This window comes from Ambystoma mexicanum, chromosome 8, assembly GCF_040938575.1.
Source record: "Ambystoma mexicanum isolate Mex_15411 chromosome 8, UKY_AmexF1_1, whole genome shotgun sequence".
Classification (NCBI taxonomy): Eukaryota; Metazoa; Chordata; class Amphibia; order Caudata; family Ambystomatidae; genus Ambystoma; species Ambystoma mexicanum.
In genome coordinates this window covers 160,331,670-160,356,516 of record NC_090929.1, presented here as the reverse complement: position 1 = coordinate 160,356,516, position 24,847 = coordinate 160,331,670, and the positions used below count along the sequence as shown (strand labels likewise).

Below are 24,847 nucleotides of genomic sequence, written 5' to 3'. Positions count from 1 at the left end.
ACCCGCTGTGGACGATGGGCAAGAAGGCAGCAGCGCCACCCCCGATTCGCAGAGGGAGGCGAGGCAATTGAATGTGTTGCAGCCCTTGTCTGGGTGCTGATGGGTTCTTCGGCCCGGGGCAGGTGGGCGCCAGCCGATAGCACTTGGTTCAGGGGGACCCCAACCCTCCGCGGACAGTGACAATGGTGGGCAGCACTGGCATTGTTGCAATCCCTGGAGTCTGTCACGGAGGCGCAGCACTGCTCGTGGGTGGCGGGCTCAGGCCTCCCCCAGGATATTGCCCAGCCTCAAGCAGGCAGCTAACTGAAGCCTGGTGATAGGTGCCCAGGCCGTCCTCACAATACGCTGCCCACTGATGGATAGATAGCCTGGCCCAGGGTCTGCCGACATGCGGGGAGGACATGCTGTTGCGGGCCCACTGCTTCCCCTGTAGTACCACTTCAATTTGGACAGTTGGGGCTGGGTGCCTAGTGGCGTGTGGGGAGCGCTGGTGCGTTTCTGCGTGCAACAGTGGGACTGCGGCACACCAGCCGCTCAATGACCTCCTCTGCCTGGGGAAAGCAGCGGGTAGCGCGGGCTCTGCACCCACCCGATGGGCCACAAGGATCCTCCCCCCTGGTGGCAGCGCTGACAGCCACCTCGCTGGTTCCGCTCTCGGCCGGCTCCCCCACCGCGCGGGCCGGCTCCGGACGGCCTCCGCCCCGCGGGACCTTCGGCCACGGGCCGCGGCTTCCGTGCCCATGTTCGACTGCAGCGGGGCACCCTCCTTTGCCGCCTCAACCCTGCGGCTGTGCTCCACCCTCCGTGCTCGTCTGCCCGCTGCTATCTAGGGTGCGGTGCAGCCCAGTCAGGTCCCGGCAACAGCAACCCAGGATGTCGGAACGCCTGCTCTCCCACGTCAAGGCAGCTAAAGCTCCGAGCCGCCCGGGCCTCCTCTCCACCTCCAGCCCAGGCCGCTGCACTCGATCAAACAGCGGGACCGTCCGGCCCGCCCACCACAGCAGGGCAGCGCTGGGGGCTCGCGGGGGTCCAAGGCACCGAAGATGCCAGTGCCAGTCAGTCTATTTTGGTGAGAGCACCGCTTTTTCAGGATGTTGAAGGGGGTCCAGCACAGAGCTCTTTAGTGAGCTGCCATCTTGGGTGTCACACTAGCGCCCTCTATGCTGCAAAAGTATCTGAAGCGTGCGCTTTTGAATGATTGTTTCCAATGGGCTTTTGGGTCTGAGTCTGGGAAGCCTAATGGTTGAGAAGGGTCTGGTATGCTTTGATTTGGTCTGACATTTAAGGGTGTCACAAATATTCACTCTATTACACTATAAATCCAACCTTAGCACTCACTTCAAGTGTGTAGTGGTATGGAGTGAGTGTTTATACTTCAGAGTCGTATGGATCAATTTGTAGTGGTACACAGTGTCCCTCATTCCGAGGTTGGTGGTAGTCATGGCGCTATTTGCGCCATGACTACCACCAATAACGGGACCGTGTCTGGTCCCGTTCAATGGGGACTTACCGGTCCAGTCCGACCTTGGCCGGACCGGTAAGACCCCATTGCAAAATCCATTCCCCATTCCCATTTGAGCCCCCATAGGGCTCAATGGGAAGGGGGAAGGCGCAAATAACGGTACCACAAATTGCGGTACCGTTATTGGCTCTGAGGTCCCTTACCGGGTCCCGTCCATAACGCCTGGTCAGACCAGGCGTTAAAGGAGGGACCCGCTAAGGGACCTCGGAATAGGCCGCACAGGGTTTACCGGCACCGGTGTCCTTACCGGTGCCCGTAATCCCTTTGCGCCCAACTCGGAATGAGGCCCAGTGAGTATTTACATGCATGTTATTATATACTTTAAAGTTTTAGTGGAAAAGCCCATGTACATGGGCAACTGTGCATAAAGGAAGACATTTTCACAGTGAAATATAATAAGAGGTGTATTTCAACATAATTTATGTTAATAGAAAAAAAAGAATTTGTAAAGGATCTTTTACATGGAGGAGTAGTAAACTGAAACAAAATCTCACAGAATCTTTTGAAAATTCAACAAAGTACATACGGCCAATCGTTGTATCTGCTCCTCGTTGTCTTGGATTCCACTTATGGGTTTTGGACTTAAATAAATAATGTTGAGGGATGTGTGAATGATACAATTCACTTGCAGCATGATTTAAAGTAGACATGAGATAATGAAATAAACAAAATTGAAGTCAAATAAAGTTTAAAACATACATGAAGAATTCTATTTATATAATAATACCAAGAAATATTAGACTGAATAATTACATACTACATAAGTATATTTAAAAAAATATATTGATATTGTTAGCGAAATAGTGCTTAATCAAATGCATTTCTGTTTAAATGTTTGATTTAATATATATATTTTCTTAGTTTATGCAACTTGAAGTATGCTGTTAAATATGTTATCATTGTTGAAATGCACATTTTGTTTGCCTGGTAGATGAACTTGAAGTCTTATTGTTGTATGCAGAGGCAAAAGCTCCCTCTAGCATTGATAACAGGCAAAGTGGGCAGGACGGCTTTGGACAAACACACATCTGGCCTCCCATTATATAGTATGATATATATATTTATATATAAAATACTATATATATATATACATATATATAAATATATAGAATATATGTAAATATAAAACACTTTTTAAATGAAGAGTTACATTTAATCTCAGAAAATGTTAGTCTACTCTACAAAGAGTGGGAATAACAATTAAAATGTAATTGCTCACTATATAGTGCTACAACTTGTACCTTAATATATATATATACACACACATTTATATATGCCTAAATGTGCTGTACTATGCTTTACTATTCTATACACACATGCCCACTTTCATATATGTAAACACAGAAAATCGTCTTGTATTTCAGGAATGACTTGAACCTCTTTACAAAAGAAATTACAACTAGTCATTCTGTTTTCTGTTTATAGTAAATATTCCAGACCAACACATTTTGCCGTCTTTGAATTCCAAGCCTGTGAAGGGTCACGAGACCTGTGCTGAACAAGACATGAAAACCGCAAATAGCAGGAACTTTCTCACTTTGCCAGTTATGCCGATGAACCTAGGAGTTGCACAATTATATGCTGAATCAAACCTCTCTCTACCCAGCAAAATTCGACCTTGTGGCTCCCCATGCCTAATTACAGTGGAACCTGCACCACCAGGAAGTTGCCCTCAGGAGCAGCTGGGTTCCAAGATTCCCAGTGAAGGTGATGTGAGAGCTGCATACAGGGCTGCAGACAAGGTGGATGAAGAACCTACAGCTACAACAAAGAGTATGCATCTAGAACCTCCTAGGAACCATGAGAGTTTATTGATAGAAGGTGCAGTGGAACACCAGCTAATGAACTCACATGGGACCTTGGTACAAAATCCTTCTCTGAAAGAGAGCATGACACTAAGGAGATCTTCCAAGGCCATTTCACCTCCATCTGCCTCCTTGGACAGCCGCATGGGCAACACCATGGAAGCAGTGGGCAAGAACATGCCAATTACAAATCTAACCACTTCAGGCATACCTTTAATATCACATGGCCACCTGCAACCTAGCCAGGTTACATCTTCTGATACTCAACCACGCGAGCATCCCTGTTTATTTCATTCTTTGTCTGGAGAAGCTTTGACACATGAAACAGTTCATAAATGTTCCACTGCGTATGGCAAAGACGGAGAGGTGAATTCGACTCAATCGCCTCTATCAAACGAGGGCTTCTCTGATGAAGAGGTTCTAAATCCTTGTAGAAAGGGGACTAATGAAAGCACCAGGTGGTGTAAAAATCATACTTCTAAATTCATTCCTGGAGTCAATGGCAAAGCTATTTACAAGAATGACCAGGAGAAATTTCCAACAAGCCAAGTAAAAGAAACTGATCTATGGGAACCAAGCACACTGGTGGAAGGTATCCATCCAACTAAATCACGCGCGACAAATCAAAGCGAGAAAGTGATTGAAGCCGGTTCCAAAACAAACCGGTATACTGGAAAGAGCACTCCAAAAAGCTCATGCAAAAGCGCCATGAAATATGCCTGCAGCCATGTAGGTTTCACCCATAACCAGTTCCTAGCGAATCTACGTGACAAATACACCAATCTACCAGACGACGTGAAGGAGAGGCACTGCAGTGATGACACTCTGTGGAAGGCTCTAGCGATAGATGGAATCCTCTACAAAAATGAATTCCCCAAATCACGTAATATAAGAAAAAAGCCTATGGCTGAAGGGAACGAGCGTTTTGTTCTGGAACAATGTCAACATGGAGAGTCATTCACCCATAGACTAGGGAGCGGCTTGCGTGCCCCAACAGAGAACATTGGTGGAACCAAACAGTCCAAACATGCTGATCACTTCAGCAGGCGATCTACACAGAGAGATGAAAAGGCTGGGAAAGCAGGACATGCATGTGATCCTCATGTGCCAAAGAGGTGTCTTGTCAGTGCTTCCAGGATAGAGACTGCAGGAAAGGTTCATGACTATTTTCTGGAAAGAGTTGTAAGAAAAAGGTACGATTCTGTGTTTAAAGCAACATCAGGCTGTCCACCGTGCCCAAAAGACAATGAAGAGGTTCTCTTGGAAATGCCAAAAGAAGTGCCCTCGTTTATTGGAGAAACAATCCAAGTTAGAGAATGCCCCAGCCCTAAAATCCTGGGTAAAGAAGCTGAATGCGCTAAGGGGGAAGTTATTAAGGAATCAGAGAATCAGAGAACCTATTTACACTCTCTCTATAAAACATCCCCCCTGAGGAAGAAGATCCATGGTTTGGTCTCCCAGGAATCAGAGTGGGCCATGCCTGACAGCAATGACCTGAGTGTGCTGGCCAATCTCCACTTCTGCAAAATGATGTCTAACACTGTTCTAAAGGTTGAGGAAAAAGAGGAGCACGGCAACTAAAATCCCACATTAAGACACATGGGGCCTCATTAGGAGTTTGGAGGTAGCCATGCCGTTCTTACCGGCATGGCTACCCCCAAACTGGGTACTTGGTCCGGGTCCCAAAAATAGGGTATTACCGGGCCATGCCGACTTTAGCGGGCCCAGTAATTCCCATTCTCGGGACCCACACCGTTACATCCCCATTCCCATTTCAGCCCCCAAGTGCCCCCCATAGGGCTCAATGGGAAAGGGCAGGATGCTAACAACGGGCCCGTTAATGACGGGCCTGTTGTTAGCATCCTGGCCTGCTAGCGGGTCCCGCTCTGCACTTTAGGTCTAGCCAGGCGTCCAGAGTGGGACCCGCTGCAGACCTCGTAATGTGGCGGCCCGGAATGAATGGTGCCGGTCCCTTATCGGCACCGTTCATTCCGCGGCCGTCAGCATCCTAATGAGGCCTATGGTTTGGTGACTCTAGACCCAGTCCCGTGAAGCAGTGATCTCCAGTGCACCCCGTCATATAGAGTCCAGCTAGGTTTTCTAGGCTATGCACAATGAACATGAATAAAAAAAGTTTTAACATAATGATTTTCAGTGTATATCATACACACACACACACCTCAATGAACAGATTCAGATGCAGTAAACAATACAACAAAAATGTTGTGAATGATATGTCATGTAAAGAAGGATGCTGGCCATTCAGTGGGAATGCGACTATAATCTTGTCCAATGAAGAGAGATTGTGCAATGGCTATTATGATCCCCCAAATCATTTCGTGTATTCTATATAAAGAGTACTTCATCCATTTTATAATCACAGTTTTGCATATTCTGAAATGGAAGAAAGAAGCTACACTGAAAACGTCTGCAGTGCATCAATATGTACATATAAATATATATTATTTATTTATTGTTCTTGGTTAAAAAGAATAACCTTTAACGTACAATTAAATATAATACCACAACCTTACATAATGTGAAGGAAAACTGTAAAAGAGAAAACGTCAAATTCACTGTCAGTCTCAAACTCAATACGTAGATCCTAAAATTCAAAACTTTGTTCATATATCAAACAGTAAACATTACAAGTTAACATAAGATACAGAGTCACTCTATATATAACAAAGAATCAATCAGCTACAAATAGACACAGGTCCTCGTGTCAAGTTATTCAGTGCACACTATTAGACAAATGTAAGGCTTTAATAAAGCCTGCGACAGCAATACTACAGAGGTAGTGCGTCCCCCCAAACATACATTCCAAAGCAGACCAGACTGCCCCAACGGGCACAGTTCAAGAATCTTCCTCAGATGCCTACACCGTGAGCTATAAACCACAGCACAAGATAATGTCAAGTGTTCCAGAGTTTCAATTTCACCACTCCCCAAGCAAGAGCAAGAGTTGGCCGGCTCCTCTGAAGGCACTTTATATCTTACCAAGGTCTGCTTAGTAGGTATAAGGCCCCAGCGGGATCTCAAAATGAGAGATCTAGTACTCTTGCCATGATAAAGTGCAAGAAGGGGAGCAAGGACCCCAAGCCTCTTATGCTCTCACCTAAGTGCTTTAATGAGGAATATGGGTGCATATTATCAACAGTGCAGGTCCAGTCATACACATAAAGGGAGCGCTTGGCTGTATCAGGTCGCTCCACTAGTTCTACAAACGAGCTACCAATTCCAGCCAGGAGACTCTTAGCAAACCTATAGATGTCGTCAACCCAAATACTCCTCTTTCCTTCCAATGTGACTTCTAAGTCAACAAAAGGAGAATCCACAGTAGGGCATTAGATTTTACGAAGGAAGGAGAGAATCCTCCAGAATGCCCTTGCCTTCAGTGAAACAATCCCTAACTCATAGCGTATTGCATCCACTGGAACAAACAAGGGTAGTCTTAGAGTCCCCCTCCATAGCAATACTACAAGGGAGGGTAAGTACGCCAATATCGATAGGGCATAGCACTCTGTTCCATATAACAATGTGGGTGCTATTTTCCCCAGATAATACCGAATAGCAGGTTGTAGAGAGAACTTTCCAAATTTGGAGTAAGTCCTTTGTAGCTGATTAGCCATGGCGAAGGCACGTTCATGGAGCCGGGCATGATGTTTACTTATGTTAGGCTTTGCCGTGTCCGGGATTCCCAGATACAATGAGGAGCACAGCTTCATCTCTACTTTGCCCATTAAACATAGACTCTCTCCTCCCCTTAGTGCACTGTAGCATGTTTGTTTTTATTGGATTCATGTTTAAAGAATGTTTCTCGGCAAACGAAGGAAAGCCATCAAGCAAATGCTGTAGACCCATGGGGGTCCAATGAAATAAAAGGAAATCGTCAGCATAAGATAGCCAGTAAGGTCCCAAATTAAACAACTTTGGGGAAACAAATGTTGCAGATTCTAAGTCTCAGGAGGATAGCTCAGGGGAACATGCTCGCCTTGGAAGCAAGAGGACACAGAGCACCACAAGTTTGATCCCTGGGTCCGCGCTTAGAAAACTCTGGGTATTAAACGTGTTATAAATAACATATCACCATCATAAGTGCTTACCAATGTCAGCCATGTAAAGATTGAATAGGCAATGTGCGAGAATGCAACCTTGCCTAACTCCCAGAAATGTTTGTATCATACAGGAGAGCAGACCGTCATGGTTAAGGCGCACCCGTATATCAGTTGCTGCATACAAACCTACGATGAATCTTAGCAGCCCGCAGGTATTCCCCAAGAGTGTAACTTGAGCCATAATTGATTGTGATTTACTACGTCAAAAGCTGATGACAAGTCTACTGACGCAACACAGATGTAGACATATTTCCCACCCCAGGCTAAATTCTGCACACATTTTAAGAGGAATCCATTCAGTGAGGTGCTCATGCTCCTACAAAAGCCAGTTTGCCATTCCGTCAGTACTGAAGATTCCATGGCCCATTGTTCCAGATCTGACAGCAAGATTGATGCAAACACATTGCTGTCAGTATGAAGGATAGCAATGGGCTATAGTTGAGAGGAACAGTGCTTTCACGCTTTTTAAAGAGTGGTACTATGTAAGCAGTAGACCAGGTAGTTGGATACTAGGTAGAAGTAATAATAGGATCTTGGCCCATACAGTGGGTTCCCCTTTAAACAAGGCGTTTGAGAGGCCATTCGGTCCGGCCGCACGTGAGGCAGAGATATTGTTGATCACCATCAGTTCCACCTCATAATCAATGTCAATTTCCACAGGGGACAGAATCATGTCTCTACTCAGAACTTAGCTAAGCTTAGAGCCGTCAACCTGAGCATAAAGGGAGTCAACGTGCATTAAGATGTTAGGATGAGGCATGTCAAGGCCATTAATAAGGGACCGACATACCCTGGTATTATTATTCCTAGAGGCCTCTAACATGCTTTCTGCATCCTCTGTTAGTCTTAATGTCTGTGTCTGAAGGAGCCAATTTCTATAAGACTGCCAGAGTCCTTTAACCAGGGTAAGCCTCTGCTCCAGCAGGAGGTCTATCTGGGCCCATGCGACGGACCACCTCATGTCCCTTTGTCATAGCACCACCTCTCTATTAGAAGCATAGGGATGGGGTTTGCAATGAGGAACCTTCTTCTTCTGGCCCAACGTCACGTTGGCGCGCAACAGGGAGTCAATGGAATCCCCGAAACCATTCACAGAAAAGGTGTCAACCATCCATACATCTGTGGTCTTTTGTAGGCTTTTAGATAAACACTGATTCACTCTTAATACATTTGTCTCGTTCCATTTCAATCTGTTACCAGCCACATTAGCTCTCAGTCCAGAGAGTTCTTTTACTAGTTCCCCTTGTGTTCCAAATTGGTCTTCAAACCAGGCCTCCAGCAAACTATGATCACTAGCCTCAGTGGATCAAATATTAAAATACACGCATTTCAAAAACAGCCAGGCATCCACAAAGATGTAATCCAATGAGGAGTAATTTATACCATTCGACTATGTCAGTAGAGAGACCAAATCATCACTCAAAAAAGTGCATCAATATGAATTGACAGTTGATAAATGATCTACAATGTATTCCCTAATTCTGCTTAGCTAAAACTGCCTATTTTAATGGTACATATGGTTTTATGATCATGTTATATATGTGTGGGTGGCTGGTGCTCATCTAAATTGATGTGTAACTGTTGGATAGTCTAGAGACTTCTCAGCAATATTCATCAAGAAATTATTATTTGAACAAGGCACCCATAAGGGAATAAATAATTGCTGCTAATATACTCTATGCAATCAATATGTTCCACACTTGAAACTGTTAATCAATGTTTTCAGTAGGCTGGTATGAATAGATAAAAACATGTTGCTATGAAAAGTAACTTTTATGCACACAGCACCCACGTAATGTATGGTATGCAGTAGATACCCTTAGTTGAATGGATTCTTGTACTGTAAACATTGCCACCCAAAGGCATGACTAATATACCAGCCTCCAGGGCTCAGACCATTCAATATTCCTTGGTTTTCACATGACTATAAATTGGACCATTCAAGCTTCAGAATGGAATAGTTTCTCTTTGTTCAGCTCTGTACAGGGAATGGTTCCTTCTGATGAGTGTAGTGCAGGAGATCAAGATGTTTTGTTATTTTACATTACGGAATGTATTCGGAGCATTATCTAACAAGTTATAACAGCGGGGAGAGTTTGACCATAAACACACCTGCTCTTAGTAAATGCTGATATTGAAGGGAAAGGAGAGCGCGGCACCTAACCCTCATCTTCTAAAAGGAGCCAGCATAAAGGAACACATACCCAGAATGCCTCGCTCTGCAGGAAATGAAGGAAACAGAAAGAAAAAGAGCGTGACACAAAGCCAAGATGGTGAGACTGACTACTCCAGCTCTACCCCTTTACCATGCCTGCTGACTTCAAAAGGCACTCTGATGTGCAGCACCCTGATGCATGTTTTGGACTTGCATCATATTAAATTGTTTATGGCTTTCATAATTGTATGCCCTTATCAGTCACCATACCACAGCCAGGCATGGCTTATATCTAAAGAATACCATGCCACCAGAATGATAAAGGCAAGCAATTATGATAATTTAGAAAACAGGTGCAGAAGTTAAAATGCTACCTCTGTCTGTGGTGACTTTGCATCACAGCAACTGTCTGCAATGCGCTGCTGAACTTTGAACCTCGTCTGTGCTGCAGCTGAGCTGGTGAAGTCATGTGAGTAGACTGATTACAGCAAGGCACCAGTGTACTATAATTTTGACATGGAGGATTTTAAAGGGGGCGAGGGGTCTGATTAGCAGAACTCCTTTTCAGAAACCAAATTACTTGCATAATTTTATTTATTAATACGAATCCAAATAGCTAGCACTTTTTCACCTTTGTCAGATGGCATTCTGTCACACCCAGCATTACACAATATTGTCACCTAGAAAAGTAAGACTAGAATACAAATCACCAGGTTTATCAGTCAGCAACTTAACCACTGGGGATACCACGCCTCTCTATGGATTCAATACGAATACCGTAACATTCTGTTTTGGATTCCCAAATGAAGTATTGGTTCCATGTGAATATGTCGCCTGAAAAATGTCGTCACGCAGGCGAATTTCTTTTACTGACCCCTAAAATACTTTCCACAAATATTCTAGGAGGGGTGTCATTTACGATTATAAACTCCTCAATCCTAGAATATTTGGGGGAAGTGTTTGATTTTACTGAGGGGTACATATTTGGGGAAATGAACTGGGGTAATATTGGGTTTCACACAGCAGTGAATTGTTCTGCTACTGTAACACCTACAATAATGTACAGAAGGGGCGGCAATGACCCCCCTGTGCATTATACACAAAGGTGGTGAGAAGGGGTCATATGCAATGCCCACATTTGTATCACCTTTGAGGTTAGCCAGCACATTTATGTCTCTTAAATTGGATTGATTTTGTCCCCGGGGCCTCATTAAAAGTTTGGAGGTATTGCCTGTGGTAATAATGCTAAACCCAATTACCGTTACCACATGCATTAACAGGTTTCTTATGTAGCATTTGGGGTCTAAGCTTTTTTCAATTCTAGAGTCCCATCCAGTATTGGCAATTGCTGTAATACCATGGCAACACCACCAAGTAAAACCTTGTGTTTTTGGGACTTGGGTTGCAAAACCCATAATTGTGTGGTGTGTTAAATGCCACATGGGGGCTAATTACAAGTTTGGTGGTAGTGGTAAAACATCTAGTATTACGTTTTACCACTTTGCCCAAGTACTAGTTTCAAACATGAACTCATCTTCTATGCCTGATTTTGTGTGGCGGAAATTACAATCACACTAAAGCATTAATGTATGCGATAATATCTTCATGCAGCAATTACCTCAAGCAGTAATAAAAAATCCCCTTGGTGACCAAAGGGATTCCAAAATGGAGAGTAACTTTTGGGTCTGCATGACTTGCAGTGATGCAGACTTGCATGCACGCAGCGGCCGATTCTGAACTCACGATCAAAAGAGTGTGGAAACATGACATTCCCCCCTCCAGTTTCCAGCACCAGCATTCTAATGTGGGCAGAAGTATTGCAGGGGAGCTGTTGTGCTTTCTAGCAGAAAAAGCTGCTAAAATCTCTCATTGGTCCTTCCTTTCATCTATCTTCCTCTCTACCTGTGGTGTTCCCCAGGGGTCTAACCTCTCGCCCTGACTTTTCAACCAATACCTGGCAACTCTCGCCCACTGCATTGCCATTTTCTGCTCAAATTTCCAGTGCTACGCTGACGACACAACTCATTTTCAAGCTGCCCTCTGCCACCTCCTCTCCCTCTCTCATCTCTGATTGCCTAACTGCCATTCAAGATTGGTGTGCAGCCAATGATCTTTGTCTGAATGCCAGCAAGACGGAGATCCTCCTCATCGGCACACCTTCACCATCCTTTCCCCTCACTCTCTGGCTGGCCTCCTTTGGCCCTTCTCCTACCCCCACCTGCGAGGTAAAGAACCTCAAGGTCATCCTTGACTCCACCCTTTCCTTCTCCGCCCACATCTCTGAGGTATCTAAAAAGTCACATTTCTGACTGCACCTCCTCACAGGTACTCTGAATTTCCTCTCCTTCCCCCAGAAGCTCATGGTATCTCAAGCTCTGGTTCTCCCTAGCTTGGACTATTGTAACAGCCTCTTTCTAAATCTACCTGCCTCTACTCTACGCCCTCTGCAACTAATCCAGAACAGGACTGCGAGACTTGTCCTTGGCCTCAAGCCCTGGGATCGTATCTCTCCAGCTCTGAAATCTCTCCACTGGCTCCCAGTGGATGCAATGATTAAATTCAAAACCCTCTGCATTGTCCACAAGGCTTTCTGGGGCCTGGGTCCAAAATACCTTCAGCTATTCCTCCGCAAATACCTCCCCTCTCGAGCTCTTCGCTCCTCTACCTCCAACTCACTCAGGGTCAGTCGTTTTTCTAAGAAACAAGCTGGGGGTAGATCTCTGTCTGCGGCTGGGGCCTCCCTCTGGAACAGCCTCCCTGCCACTCTAAAACTTGAGGAGAACATCTCAAGACCTTCCTCTATTCTTCTGCCTTCGCTCCCCCTCTCCCCTGCTGATCTGTTCTCTCTTGGCACCGTGCACCTGGCCACCCTCTGTCTTTTGGGCCCAGGTACCTGCTCATCCTGCCACCCTCCCGCACTGCCTCCGGGCCACCCCTTGCACTGGGGTCTGTATCTGTACCCATACAGCCCCCCCTTTTTCTTCCTGCACTTATCAGACCTACCCTGTCTGCTGCCTTAAACGTAGCACTTGCAAATTGCCGGCTGCATTACCACTGTTTGTTGCCTTTATTATTATTTATTTATTGTTATTTATCTGTTTCTCCTCTGCTTCGCACTTTCCACCTCTCCCCCCTTCCATGCACTTTTCCCCTCCCACCTCTCCTATGCACTTGCGCGTTCTCAATGTCACTGGGCCTAGTAATATCGCTGTTTTGTTCTCCCCTGTTCCCCTCCCTTGCCTTGTCGCGCTCTGAAACACTTGTGTACGAGCGCGATAGAAATAAAATATCAATCAATCTCTCAATCAATTGTGGGGGAAACATCTGCCTAAGGCGGCCACTTTTCTAATTTAAGAACCTTTTCTTAAACTTTCATTAAACTGGAAAAGTGGTGCTGCAGTCTAAGATGTGCTATATTTATAAAGGGAAAAAGTGTGCAGTAGAGTGTAAGGGCACCTCTTTTGACATACGAATCCAGTGCTGCTCGGAGGAGAATCCCCTCTATGTTGCTGCCCTGCATTCCTGTTGGTTGCTAGGGCTGTTTTCAAGCCATAAACCAGGCACATACAAAAGCTGAGGGTTTCATGCCACTGTACCACATTCTTTCATAATCAGAATATGGTGTTTGTAAGGAAAGTGTTCCTCCTTCACGGAAGAAGACTTTCTCACATTTGCATGCAACTCAGAATCAGCCCCTAAGTGTGTTATAGTGTTGTGGTATTTCAGCAAAACTCATACTCAGACCCATGAAACTCTGAAATACCACCTGTTTTACTGTTACCGGACAACTCATCATGAGGCCCAAAGTGTTTTCCTTAGTGGTAGTGTGCGGAGATTGAGTTTACATTTATAGCGCCACCTTTTGGTGCAGTGGTAAACATTGCCGGAATTTTTTCCGCCAGTATATCATGGGGTATTTGATTTTGCTACAGGCGTTATGCCCAGAGAATAACCAGGCAGGAAGTAAAAACGGTCAGTTTCCAAAATACTTCCTGCTTTCATCATTATCACCGCACATATAATGAGAGCCAAGTCGTTGGAAAAGTCAACACTCTTGGAGATAGGAATTGAAAATGAACTCACCAAATTCCAGAATGCTTTATGAAGAGTCCGTTTTATAATCAGATAATTAATCTATGATACGTCAATTAATTCTCCAGAAGCAAAACATAAACCTCGTGGCTTAATGGGAATACATAAGCAATGGCTGGCTGAAGGTGAACCCCTTGGCTTGCTGCACGGGGGCTCAAGCGCGTGCCTTTGCTATTTATCAGAAACCCCAATGGAAGCATCGACAATAAGCAACAGAACTCGCTGTGAACTACCACAAGCACAAGAGGCGGCCACCCCCACTCCGTATTCCAAGGAGTGGAGGTCAACCAATCACCTGTGACGCAAACTGCAATTAAAAGCTGTTTATTATTGAAGCCAGACCCAGTGAGGTGTCCTATGACTGAAGGTCAGCGTGGTAATTGATGACACGCGCGCCAGTCTCTCAGGAGCTTTTGTTTTTAGATATCAGCTTGGCACCAGAGCAACAGAAACGACTGCCCAGGACCTGCACGCAGCAACCGTTGCTGCGATGCAAAATATTTGCACAAGCGTACAACCTCGCCTGGCAGATCCCATACCGCAATAAATAAATAAATAAATGAATGACTGCAAAACCAAGTGCTTGGGCTTTTGTGTATGCCAGGCACTGCCATAACGGCATGGCTAGAGTTCTGTCCAGGACCAGTGGGGTAAAAGAAATGCAACCCTCCTAATATGCATATGTATTCGCACTAACAGAAGTGACTTCACAAAAAAAGGGTATTGCAGGGAGCATCGTTAATCTTTGAAACGTAGCGGTGCCATGGGAAGTGGCATTACAAGAAGCTGCCATGAGTACGCGGAGAGACAAGTCACTTTGTGGCAGGAAATACATGAATGGTCATTATGGATACACACAGAGCAACTCTATAGTCAAATAAACCACGAGAGGGGCCTTTGTTTATAGTAACATATGTAACATAATATAATAACATAAGCTATGAACTTAATCCCTTACAGACAAGACGCAGTGACATGCAAAGATGTCCCCCCCAGGATCACACTCTTTCGTTTAGTGAAGAAACAGGATCTGAACAATATAAGAACTGGGCCACATATCGTCCCATGCTTACGTAATATAAATATGTATTAAGGTTTTTGCTTGGGTTTCATGTGCCTAAATTATACTTTGTTTATAGCAGTGCCTTGAAAATAACACTCATTACATAATACACAAGACTTTCATCATCTGGCCTTGCACTTGATCGTCATAGCAACATGTTGAGCAAAAAGAGTGCGGCGTTAGCTTTATTTTCCCCATCCTGCATGGAAGGTAGGTTGCAGGTCGCTGAGATCCAATAATCTGGCCCTCTTAGAAGTTCCCGCATTCAAATATAGCAGAGCAGGAGGAAGTAGTTTCAAAGTTTTAGCCCCTTCGCATTGGAACGCCCTACCTCTAAGCATCAAAAAGCAGGAATCATTACAAAAATTCAAAAGAAGCTCTGAAAACCTGGTTATTCAATAAATTTTGAACATAAGGTTATGGACTATCCCACCAATTGGAATCTGATTTAGGACCATATCTGCTTCTGTAACGTCTGTATAAAAAATGTATTATTGCTTTGAAACTGTAACATTGTTTAATAATTGACTACCTTCTGTAGCTTTCGCCGTGATACCCCAGGGTCTGGGCGAGTAACAAATGTAATAAATAAAAATAAATAAAATAAGGTCAGAGTAGCACCATGCAAAGTAATGTGAGCCTTAAGAAATTTCCCTTGGGTATAAAAAGCATAATCATAACTTTTGTTGGGGGCCAAGGGTCCCTGCTAGCAGTCCTCCTCCCTCCTATCAGTCTCTAATTGATCCCACTAGAATCCACTGCTGACGCAGAGCAGCATGTTAAGGTGTTTCACAGACCCCCGGAGGGCCAAATATATCGGTAGGAAAATATTAGGCTAATGGGTGATCTTGTTAAGAATAGTTCCATTCCTAGAACTTTGGGCCGCTAAACAAGGCGTATTATCAGTGGCTTCGTCCCAAATCAAGGGTGCTATGATTTTCTGACCCGGACCCCAGTGGAAGCTAATTTGATCGAAGAGGGGGATTAAGGGAAACCTCTCAACCCTTTATCAGGCTACTCTACCCTTCACGTCTCATTCCCTATCAAACCTAAAACCTTTATGGGGAAAACAATCTCGGCCCCATAGAACGAATCAACCTTCCTTCCTTTGTCCCTGCCTCCTTCCTCCCTCCTTCCCTCCCTCCCTCCCTCCCTCACTCTCTCTTTCCCTCCCTCCCTTCCTTCCTTCCTTCCTTCCTTCCTTCCTTCCTTCCTTCCTTCCTTCCTTCCTTCCTTCCTTCCTTCCTTCCTTCCTTCCTTCCTTCCTTCCTTCCTTCCTTCCTTCCTTCCTTCCTTCCTTCCTTCCTTCCTTCCTTCCTTCCCTCCCTCCCTCCCTCCTTCCCTCACTCCCTCCTTCCTTCCTTCCTTCCTTCCTTCCTTCCTTCCTTCCTTCCTTCCTTCCTTCCTTCCTTCCTTCCTTCCTTCCTTCCTTCCTTCCTTCCTTCCTTCCTTCCTTCCTTCCTCGCTCCCTAATCTCCCTTGCTCCCTCCCTCCTTCCCTCCTTCCCTCCGTCCCGCCCTCTTCTACCTCTTTGCTATCCCCCTCCCTCCTCTGAGCTGGTGTAGGGGCCTTTACATGCTAGGATGATGATGTTAGATAAAGCTATTGGTGCCATGACACACCTAGGGCCATTAAATAGCATGGGGTGGGGCTGGTGTGTTTTTTGACTTGTGTAACGGATTGAAACCGAGGCATGACATCCAGCCCTGGGGTACGGACTTTCCGAAATGAGAAAAAGGCTCCTGGGAGAGATGACAAGGCTGCCTGGTCTGTAAGTAAGAAAGAGGCCCAATTCCAAAGGAGACGAAAACAAGTTGGTTCCCATGAAATAATCCCAATCCCAAATAGGCGAGAAAATTGGAAGCGTGCCATATTATCATTGTTGGGATCTTGGAGCATACAGGAGCAGAGGCCTAGCAGGGAAAGAGCGCCAAGAGGAGCAGAGGCCTAGCAGGGAAAGAGCGTCAAGAGTAGCAGAGAAAGAACACCAAGAGGAGCAGAGGCCTAGCAGGGAAAGAGCGCCAAGAGGAGCAGAGGCCTAGCATAGAAAGAGCACCAAGAGGAGCAGAGGCCTAGCATACAAAGAGCGCCAAGAGGAGCAGAGGCCTAGCAGGGAAAGAGCGTCAAGAGTAGCAGAGAAAGAACACCAAGAGGAGCAGAGGCCTAGCAGGGAAAGAGCGTCAAGAGTAGCAGAGAAAGAACACCAAGAGGAGCAGAGGCCTAGCAGGGAAAGAGCGTCAAGAGTAGCAGAGAAAGAACACCAAGAGGAGCAGAGGCCTAGCAGGGAAAGAGCGCCAAGAGGAGCAGAGGCCTAGCATAGAAAGAGCACCAAGAGGAGCAGAGGCCTAGCAGGGAAAGAGCGTCAAGAGGAGCAGAGGCCTAGCAGAGAAAGAGCGTCAAGAGGAGCAGAGGCCTAGCAGGGAAAGAGCGCCAAGAGGAGCAGAGGCCTAGCATAGAAAGAGCACCAAGAGGAGCAGAGGCCTAGCAGGGAAAGAGCGTCAAGAGGAGCAGAGGCCTAGCAGAGAAAGAGCGTCAAGAGGAGCAGAGGCCTAGCAGAGAAAGAGCATCATGAGGAGCAGAGGCCTAGCATACAAAGAGGGCCAAGAGGAGCAGAGGCCTAGCAGGGAAAGAGCGTCAAGAGGAGCAGAGAAAGAACACCAAGAGGAGCAGAGGCCTAGCAGGGAAAGAGCATCATGAGGAGCAGAGGCCTAGCAGGGAAAGAGCGTTACGAGGAGCAGAGGCCTAGCAGAGAAAGAGTGCCACGAGGAGCAGAGGCCTAGCATAGAAAGAGCACCAAGAGGAGCAGAGGCCTAGCAGGGAAAGAGCGCCAAGAGGAGCAGAGGCCTAGCATAGAAAGAGCACCAAGAGGAGCAGAGACCTAGCATACAAAGAGCGCCAAGAGGAGCAGAGGCCTAGCATACAAAGAGCGCCAAGAGGAGCAGAGGCCTAGCAGGGAAAGAGCGTCAAGAGGAGCAGAGAAAGAACACCAAGAGGAGCAGAGGCCTAGCAGGGAAAGAGCATCATGAGGAGCAGAGGCCTAGCAGAGAAAGAGTGCCACGAGGAGCAGAGGCCTAGCATAGAAAGAGCACCAAGAGGAGCAGAGGCCTAGCATACAAAGAGCGCCAAGAGGAGCAGAGGCCTAGCAGGGAAAGAACGCCAAGAGGAGCAGAGGCCTAGCATAGAAAGAGCACCAAGAGGAGCAGAGGCCTAGCAGGGAAAGAGCGTCAAGAGGAGCAGAGGCCTAGCAGAGAAAGAGCATCATGAGGAGCAGAGGCCTAGCATAGAAAGAGCACCAAGAGGAGCAGAGGCCTAGCAGGGAAAGAGCGTCAAGAGGAGCAGAGGCCTAGCAGAGAAAGAGCATCAAGAGGAGCAGAGGCCTAGCAGAGAAAGAGCATCATGAGGAGCAGAGGCCTAGCATACAAAGAGGGCCAAGAGGAGCAGAGGCCTAGCAGGGAAAGAGCGTCAAGAGGAGCAGAGAAAGAACACCAAGAGGAGCAGAGGCCTAGCAGGGAAAGAGCATCATGAGGAGCAGAGGCCTAGCAGGGAAAGAGCGTTACGAGGAGCAGAGGCCTAGCAGAGAAAGAGTGCCACGAGGAGCAGAGGCCTAGCATAGAAAGAGCACCAAGAGGAGCAGAGGCCTAGCAGGGAAAGAGCGCCAAGAGGAGCAGAGGCCTAGCAGAGAAAGAGCATCATGAGGAGCAGAGGCCTAGCATACAAAGAGGGCCAAGAGGAGCAGAGGCCTAGCAGGGAAAAAGCGCCAAGAGGAGCAGAGGCCTAGCATAGAAAGAGCACCAAGAGGAGCAGAGACCTAGCATACAAAGAGCGCCAAGAGGAGCAGAGGCCTAGCATACAAAGAGCGCCAAGAGGAGCAGAGGCCTAGCAGGGAAAGAGCGTCAAGAGGAGCAGAGAAAGAACACCAAGAGGAGCAGAGGCCTAGCAGGGAAAGAGCATCATGAGGAGCAGAGGCCTAGCAGAGAAAGAGTGCCACGAGGAGCAGAGGCCTAGCATAGAAAGAACACCAAGAGGAGCAGAGGCCTAGCATACAAAGAGCGCCAAGAGGAGCAGAGGCCTAGCAGGGAAAGAACGCCAAGAGGAGCAGAGGCCTAGCATAGAAAGAGCACCAAGAGGAGCAGAGGCCTAGCAGGGAAAGAGCGTCAAGAGGAGCAGAGGCCTAGCAGAGAAAGAGCATCATGAGGAGCAGAGGCCTAGCATACAAAGAGGGCCAAGAGGAGCAGAGGCCTAGCATACAAAGAGGGCCAAGAGGAGCAGAGGCCTAGCAGGGAAAGAGCGTCAAGAGGAGCAGAGGCCTAGCAGGGAAAGAGCGTCAAGAGGAGCAGAGGCCTAGCAGAGAAAGAGCGTCAAGAGGAGCAGAGGCCTAGCAGGGAAAGAGTGTCAAGAGGAGCAGAGGCCTAGCAGAGAAAGAGCATCATGAGGAGCAGAGGCCTAGCAGGGAAAGAGCGTTACGAGGAGCAGAGGCCTAGCATAGAAAGAGCACCAAGAGGAGCAGAGGCCTAGCATAGAAAGAGCACCAAGAGGAGCAGAGGCCTAGCAGGGAAAGAGCGTCAAGAGGAGCAGAGGCCTAGCAGAGAAAGAGCGCCAAGAGGAGCAGAGGCCTAGCATAGAAAGAGCACCAAGAGGAGCAGAGGCCTAGCATACAAAGAGGGCCAAGAGGAGCAGAGGCCTAGCAGGGAAAGAGCATCAAGAGTAGCAGAGAAAGAACACCAAGAGGAGCAGAGGCCTAGCAGGGAAAGAGCATCAAGAGGAGCAGAGGCCTAGCAGAGAAAGAGCATCATGAGGAGCAGAGGCCTAGCAGGGAAAGAGTGCCACGAGGAGCAGAGGTCTGGTAGAGAAAGAGTGTCAAGAGGAACAGAGGCCTAGCAGAGAAAGAGCGCCAAGAGGAGCAGAGGCCTAGCAGAGAAAGAGCATCATGAGGAGCAGAGGCCTAGCAGGGAAAGAGCGTTACGAGGAGCAGAGGCCTAGCAGAGAAAGAGTGCCACGAGGAGCAGAGGTCTGGTAGAGAAAGAGCGTCAAGAGGAACAGAGGCCTATCAGAGAAAGAGCATCATGAGCAGAGACCTAGCAGAGAAAGAGCGCCAAGAGGAGCAGAGGCTTAGCAGGGAAAGAGCGTCAAGAGGAGCAGAGGCTTAGCAGGGAAAGAGCGTCAAGAGGAGCAGAGGCCTAGCATAGAAAGAGCGCCAAGAGGAGCAGAGGGCGCACACATGCTTTCAGGGGCACGTAGCTGAGACAGTCAAGTAGAGGCGAGGCTTCACCACCGATAAAGCCAGCCTCTGCAGCACAGCCTTAACAACCGTATTGTAAGCCTGGGGCTTTCCTAGGAGATGCTACTTGGCAGCAGGATAACGTGGGTGTCTTTGTCCTTAGAACTTATAAATCAGTCAACTTGATGTCAAAAGGGTTCTCCGGTTAAAGGGCAGTCAATAGAATAGAGCGTAGTAAGCACCGCGAAGATGTGTGTTCTGGAAACATGGCGGCCATCACAATTAAATGCTGATTGCAAAATCATTTGCACGCCAGTCAAAAGTGCATTGTCCCATCAATATGTAAAACGAAAGAGGTGGCGACTGGAAGGTTTGAAATTAATCCTAACCTCTGGCATGCTCCGGGCAACCCTCCAGACCATCATTCTTCAGCCTACCAAGCCATTACAAAAGGGGAAAGACCATGTGCAAATCAGGCTTGGTCCCACTCCAAAAAGATCACATCCCTCCCGCAAGAGACCACAAGCCTCCCAGACATGATGCGTCCTCATTGGGCGACATCAGTGAGGAGTAGCTTGGGTCTCTAGGTCCAGCAGGCTTGGAGATCACATCTGGGCATACCCATCCCACTCGGAGTGACTTAAGCAAAACAAAAAAGGTGGTGGCTGGAAGGTTTGGAATTAATCCTAACCTCTGGCAAGGAGCTGATGGGGAGAAATACAATATGAAGAACACAACAGTAAAGTCACATTTCCTCCCTGTACCTCTTCCTCATCCCAGTACTTACATTTGAGATAGTCCCCCCATTCCCAGAGCCATTTTACAACTTTGAATTGTCCCACCTGTTGTACCACAGGTGGTAAATATATATATGCTGTCTTCTAGTTCCAGACAAGAACCAAAAACACTGCAGGTGAATGCCTGGGGGCCAACTTACAGATGGGTGCAAAGAACAACATGGCAAAAGTTCCCTTAGAAAGAAGACCTTGTGAGTCTCGCTGGAAAGTAGGAACACCCCCTCTCTGGGCCTGTAAGGTGGCGCTATGGGGGCGTCGGGTGCAAAATGGCCCATCAATTGAAATGTGTTCTCTGTTCAGGCCGGACGTAAGAAAATAATACTTATTTATAACAAGTCAATTATGAGTCCTATCAAACTGGGAAAATGCATAGGGGGCCCAGCAAGCTTTCCAACTTTCTGTGAAGGCTTTTATATTCAGTGCGGCATCTGATTACAAATGACACCCCCAGACACTTACCCGATGATGAGACTGCTTCTAATTCCGCTCTGAGAATTGGGTGGCCAACGTGTGTGGACGAAATATGCGAAACACGCGAGGCATGTTCATCGTGCTCCGTCACCTCACGGAGAGAAGCAGCCATGTTGGATTGGGTGGAGAAGGCAATTCTCTGAGCGCTCATAATAACGTACCAAGGAAAAAGGACCGTTAAGAATGCTTTGTAACATTGCTGCACTGAAGGATAGGGAGTTCGCTCTGCACTTTGCAAGGAAGCAAGCAATGGAGAAGAGAAAGAATATTGTTATGCAAACCATCAGATAATGAGCCCACCTTACCACTACGAACAAAATGGAGGATGACAAACACACAGTGGTCGAAGTGTATGAAAAGAAGTAGTGGAACTATGTTCCCTGCTACCCTGAACCCCCTCGGCGCAAACCCCATCATTACACCCCCTCCCACACGCAATACAAACCCCCAAACACACGTGCCTGCTGTTTAAGGGAACACTCAGTGCAGTTTACTGAAAGTGCAGTTTCACCTTACTTTTACTACACTTTCATTTTAAAACGAAAGCATTCCGGAACGGTTTCTTTTTAACATAAGAGTATAGGAACTGTAAAACGTAATTTAAAAATGCAGAGGAGCACCGCTCCCAGCCGCTCCCGCTCATTTCGACCACTACAAACACAAGAAGTCTAAGCAATTATCTTCTCAACTTAAATAAATTGATAAGCAAAACGTGAAAGAAGAAAGAGCTGCAAAAAGGGTAAACAGAGAAAGAAACCTCTTCCTCTTCTTTAGCTACCACTTGACCCTCCTCATCATCCACAAGTTCCTCTGGTTATTCACAGTACTCTTACTGAAGTATCCCAGGGATTGTGAAATACTGAAAGGAACATTACTTGCAGTGGGGCACATTGGCAGAGGTATTTGAGGAGGTGACAGAAAGCATAGAATTATAATCCTTGGATTCCCAGGGACCTGCTGAAGGCCTGAAGATGCATCAGTTTAAGCGCTCAGCAAAGAGCGGTGGGCCTGTGATCTCGGACATCAAGAACCAAATACTTAGGGAGTATAATGTGCTTGAAAATATTGCTATGCCCTGCTTGCTGTCTCAACAAGACTGTCTCAGATGTGAGGACAAATCATTGCTGGAGAATGTCCAGATAGATGCCATCCTTCCTAAATCAACAGGACAGTCCTCTGTGGTTAATGAAGCACCCATTTAGAGACTAAGTGGACAAGAAGGGTGATTTGGCTCTACATACGTACTTACTCTGGAGCCCACTTGACACTAAGGGTAAGCAAAGCACCTATGCCTATAATATATCTCAGCCAGTGCTAAACACCTTTAAGAACCTACACAAGGCATTAAATCATGGCAGATTGTGCCCCCTTCCTTGGGTCTATGCATAGACAAGGATAGTTTCTCTCAGACAATACCTTGAACTTGAGGGCATCAGTAATTACAAGTGGAGCATCAGTTTCTGGTTGAGACACATTCATGTTCCCTACTGGCATGTGTTTGGTCTCAAAGACTATGGACCTCATTACAAGATTGCCTGCCCGGAAACAACGGTACCGGGAAGGATGCCAGTACCGTTGTTTCCAGACAGGCAAACTGTGAGTTCTGCGGCCGGGTGCCATTCTGCCCGACAGGTCAGTTCTGGTGGGCGGGCCGGCACCCGCGAGCAAACCATGTCAGATGCACCGGCACCGTTATTAACGGTGCCGGTGCATCCGGCCTCCTGATTCCCATTGCGCCCTATGGGGCTCAATGAATGGGGAGCATTTTATTCCTGCGCTCGCGAATGGGCAAATAACGGGTCCGGCGGGCCGTAATGACCCAGTAATTGCCCATTCGCGGGTGCCAGAAAAATTTGCAAGTTTGGCGGCAGCCTGACGGTTTTACTGGCAAGGCTACCGCCAAGCTTGTAATGAGGCCCATGGCTTTGAAGATGCTTTGTGATGGGAGACTGCTGTTTGGTGGCCTCGAAGGAGACAAGATACACTTAGAGCCAGAAGACAGGATGTTCTGAAATTGTGGAATTCTCCTTCACGCTAGGAGCCTAGACATGAAATGTCTATATTCATCCAATATTAATACAATCATATAATTTAATAGCTTATTCAATATTCATCTTACAAGCTCATGTCACATGTCCCTGAATTTATGAGGAAGAGGCACATCTAAAAATCCATATTTCAGTGATGGGATGAGTTCCTCTCAGGAGATAAGGGACATAGTATGATTATGAGTCCAAGAGTCCAGGACATGCCTGTGACATGTACACAATATTTCAGAAATATAACATTAAGAGGTGTGTTCTCTGGGAGTGTCAGCCTGTTAAGCAAGCCAATGGAAACACTTGCACAATTAAAAAGTGTGATGTAAGTGGTGACATACTGTGGGAATATTATACATTATACAAATACAAAAACACACATGAATTGGCCCAGCTCTGGTATTGTGAAGGCTGCAGAAAGGCAAACCTCTGTCTAACTGGATGAGTGCTGATTTTGAATAATATCTGGAGGTGAGTCCGCCTTATCCAACAGGAAGCCCGAAGCAGATTATACCTGAGACAGAACTGATTTCCTGTGACTTAAGAATTATCCAAAGTAAGTAGAAACATTCCCCAATTCAATTAGATAGAAGTCATCTAGAATAATATCCCTGCTAAATACATGGAAGGGGAAGAGCTGGGGCAGGGGTGGAGAGATGCCACTAGTGGAAACTGATTCCATATAGAATTCTTTAACATTTGAGTGTGAAATTCAACATTGCTCTCTCACTATATTTAAAGCGAAGTGGAATTGGATTTATTGTAAAACAAAAAGCATTTTACTGCTCCCAGCGCAGACAATCTGATGAACTATCAATAGGATGGTGTAGCATGTCAGTTTGAAATGTATCCTGTTTTCTCAGTGTATTCAAAATCTAGCAAGGTGATATTTAAATAAGAACAAATTGTCTAAGATGGTAGTCCTACTTTATACATAGCTTAGTCAAGTTAAGGACTATAGTCAGGACTATACTGCACTGATGATCCCTAATAAGGGTGAAACCAGGTATGCAGTTGTTCTGGCAGCCTTGCAAATGTATGTCTTGGGCTGATTAAGCTATGTATAAAGTAGCACTGCCCTCTTAGACAAAGACAATTTCCTGGAGAAAAAGGTTTGCATTTGATCTAATTTGCATACCCACAATGCCTTGCTATTGTGGCTCAGAACTGGAGGTGAACTTCCAGCGATGGCTACTAGGTGGCGTTGTGGAATGTGTGACTTGGCTCAAATGGACTTTCCTACTTATATATATCCATTATATATATATAATACTGTGGTGACTTCCCCAGCATAAGGTTAGTTTGAATTGATTTTTTGATTTTTACTTCACTAAAACAAAATGTTGATTCCTAATATAGCTTGTTTCTTGTTCCTGAATTTTGCATTATTAAAACAGAGGTTGTTGCTTAGTGAAAAGAACAATTATAACACATCAAGATAGAGTAACAAGTTGCAGTGTTTTTATATCGCTGTGTCAGAGTTCTTAAAATAAACAAATACAAAATCCGTCCCTGGGAAGTGCAGGAGAGAAGCTGTCCATTACATGATATTGACTGTCAGTTTAAC

At 46.3% G+C, this 24,847-nt stretch overlaps 1 protein-coding gene across 1 annotated transcript in view; it reads left to right on the top strand.

Annotated features, from left to right (window-relative positions):
* The window catches only part of LOC138471743 (uncharacterized), a 143,835-nt gene extending 134,493 nt beyond the window's left edge, over nt 1-9,342 (top strand). The window contains exon 5 of the mRNA XM_069609548.1: nt 2,948-9,342. Within this exon, the coding sequence (XP_069465649.1) occupies nt 2,948-4,908 (1,961 nt within the window). The 3' untranslated portion in view covers nt 4,909-9,342. The remainder of the gene's footprint in view (nt 1-2,947) is intronic.
* Nucleotides 9,343-24,847: the final 15,505 nt, after the last annotated feature.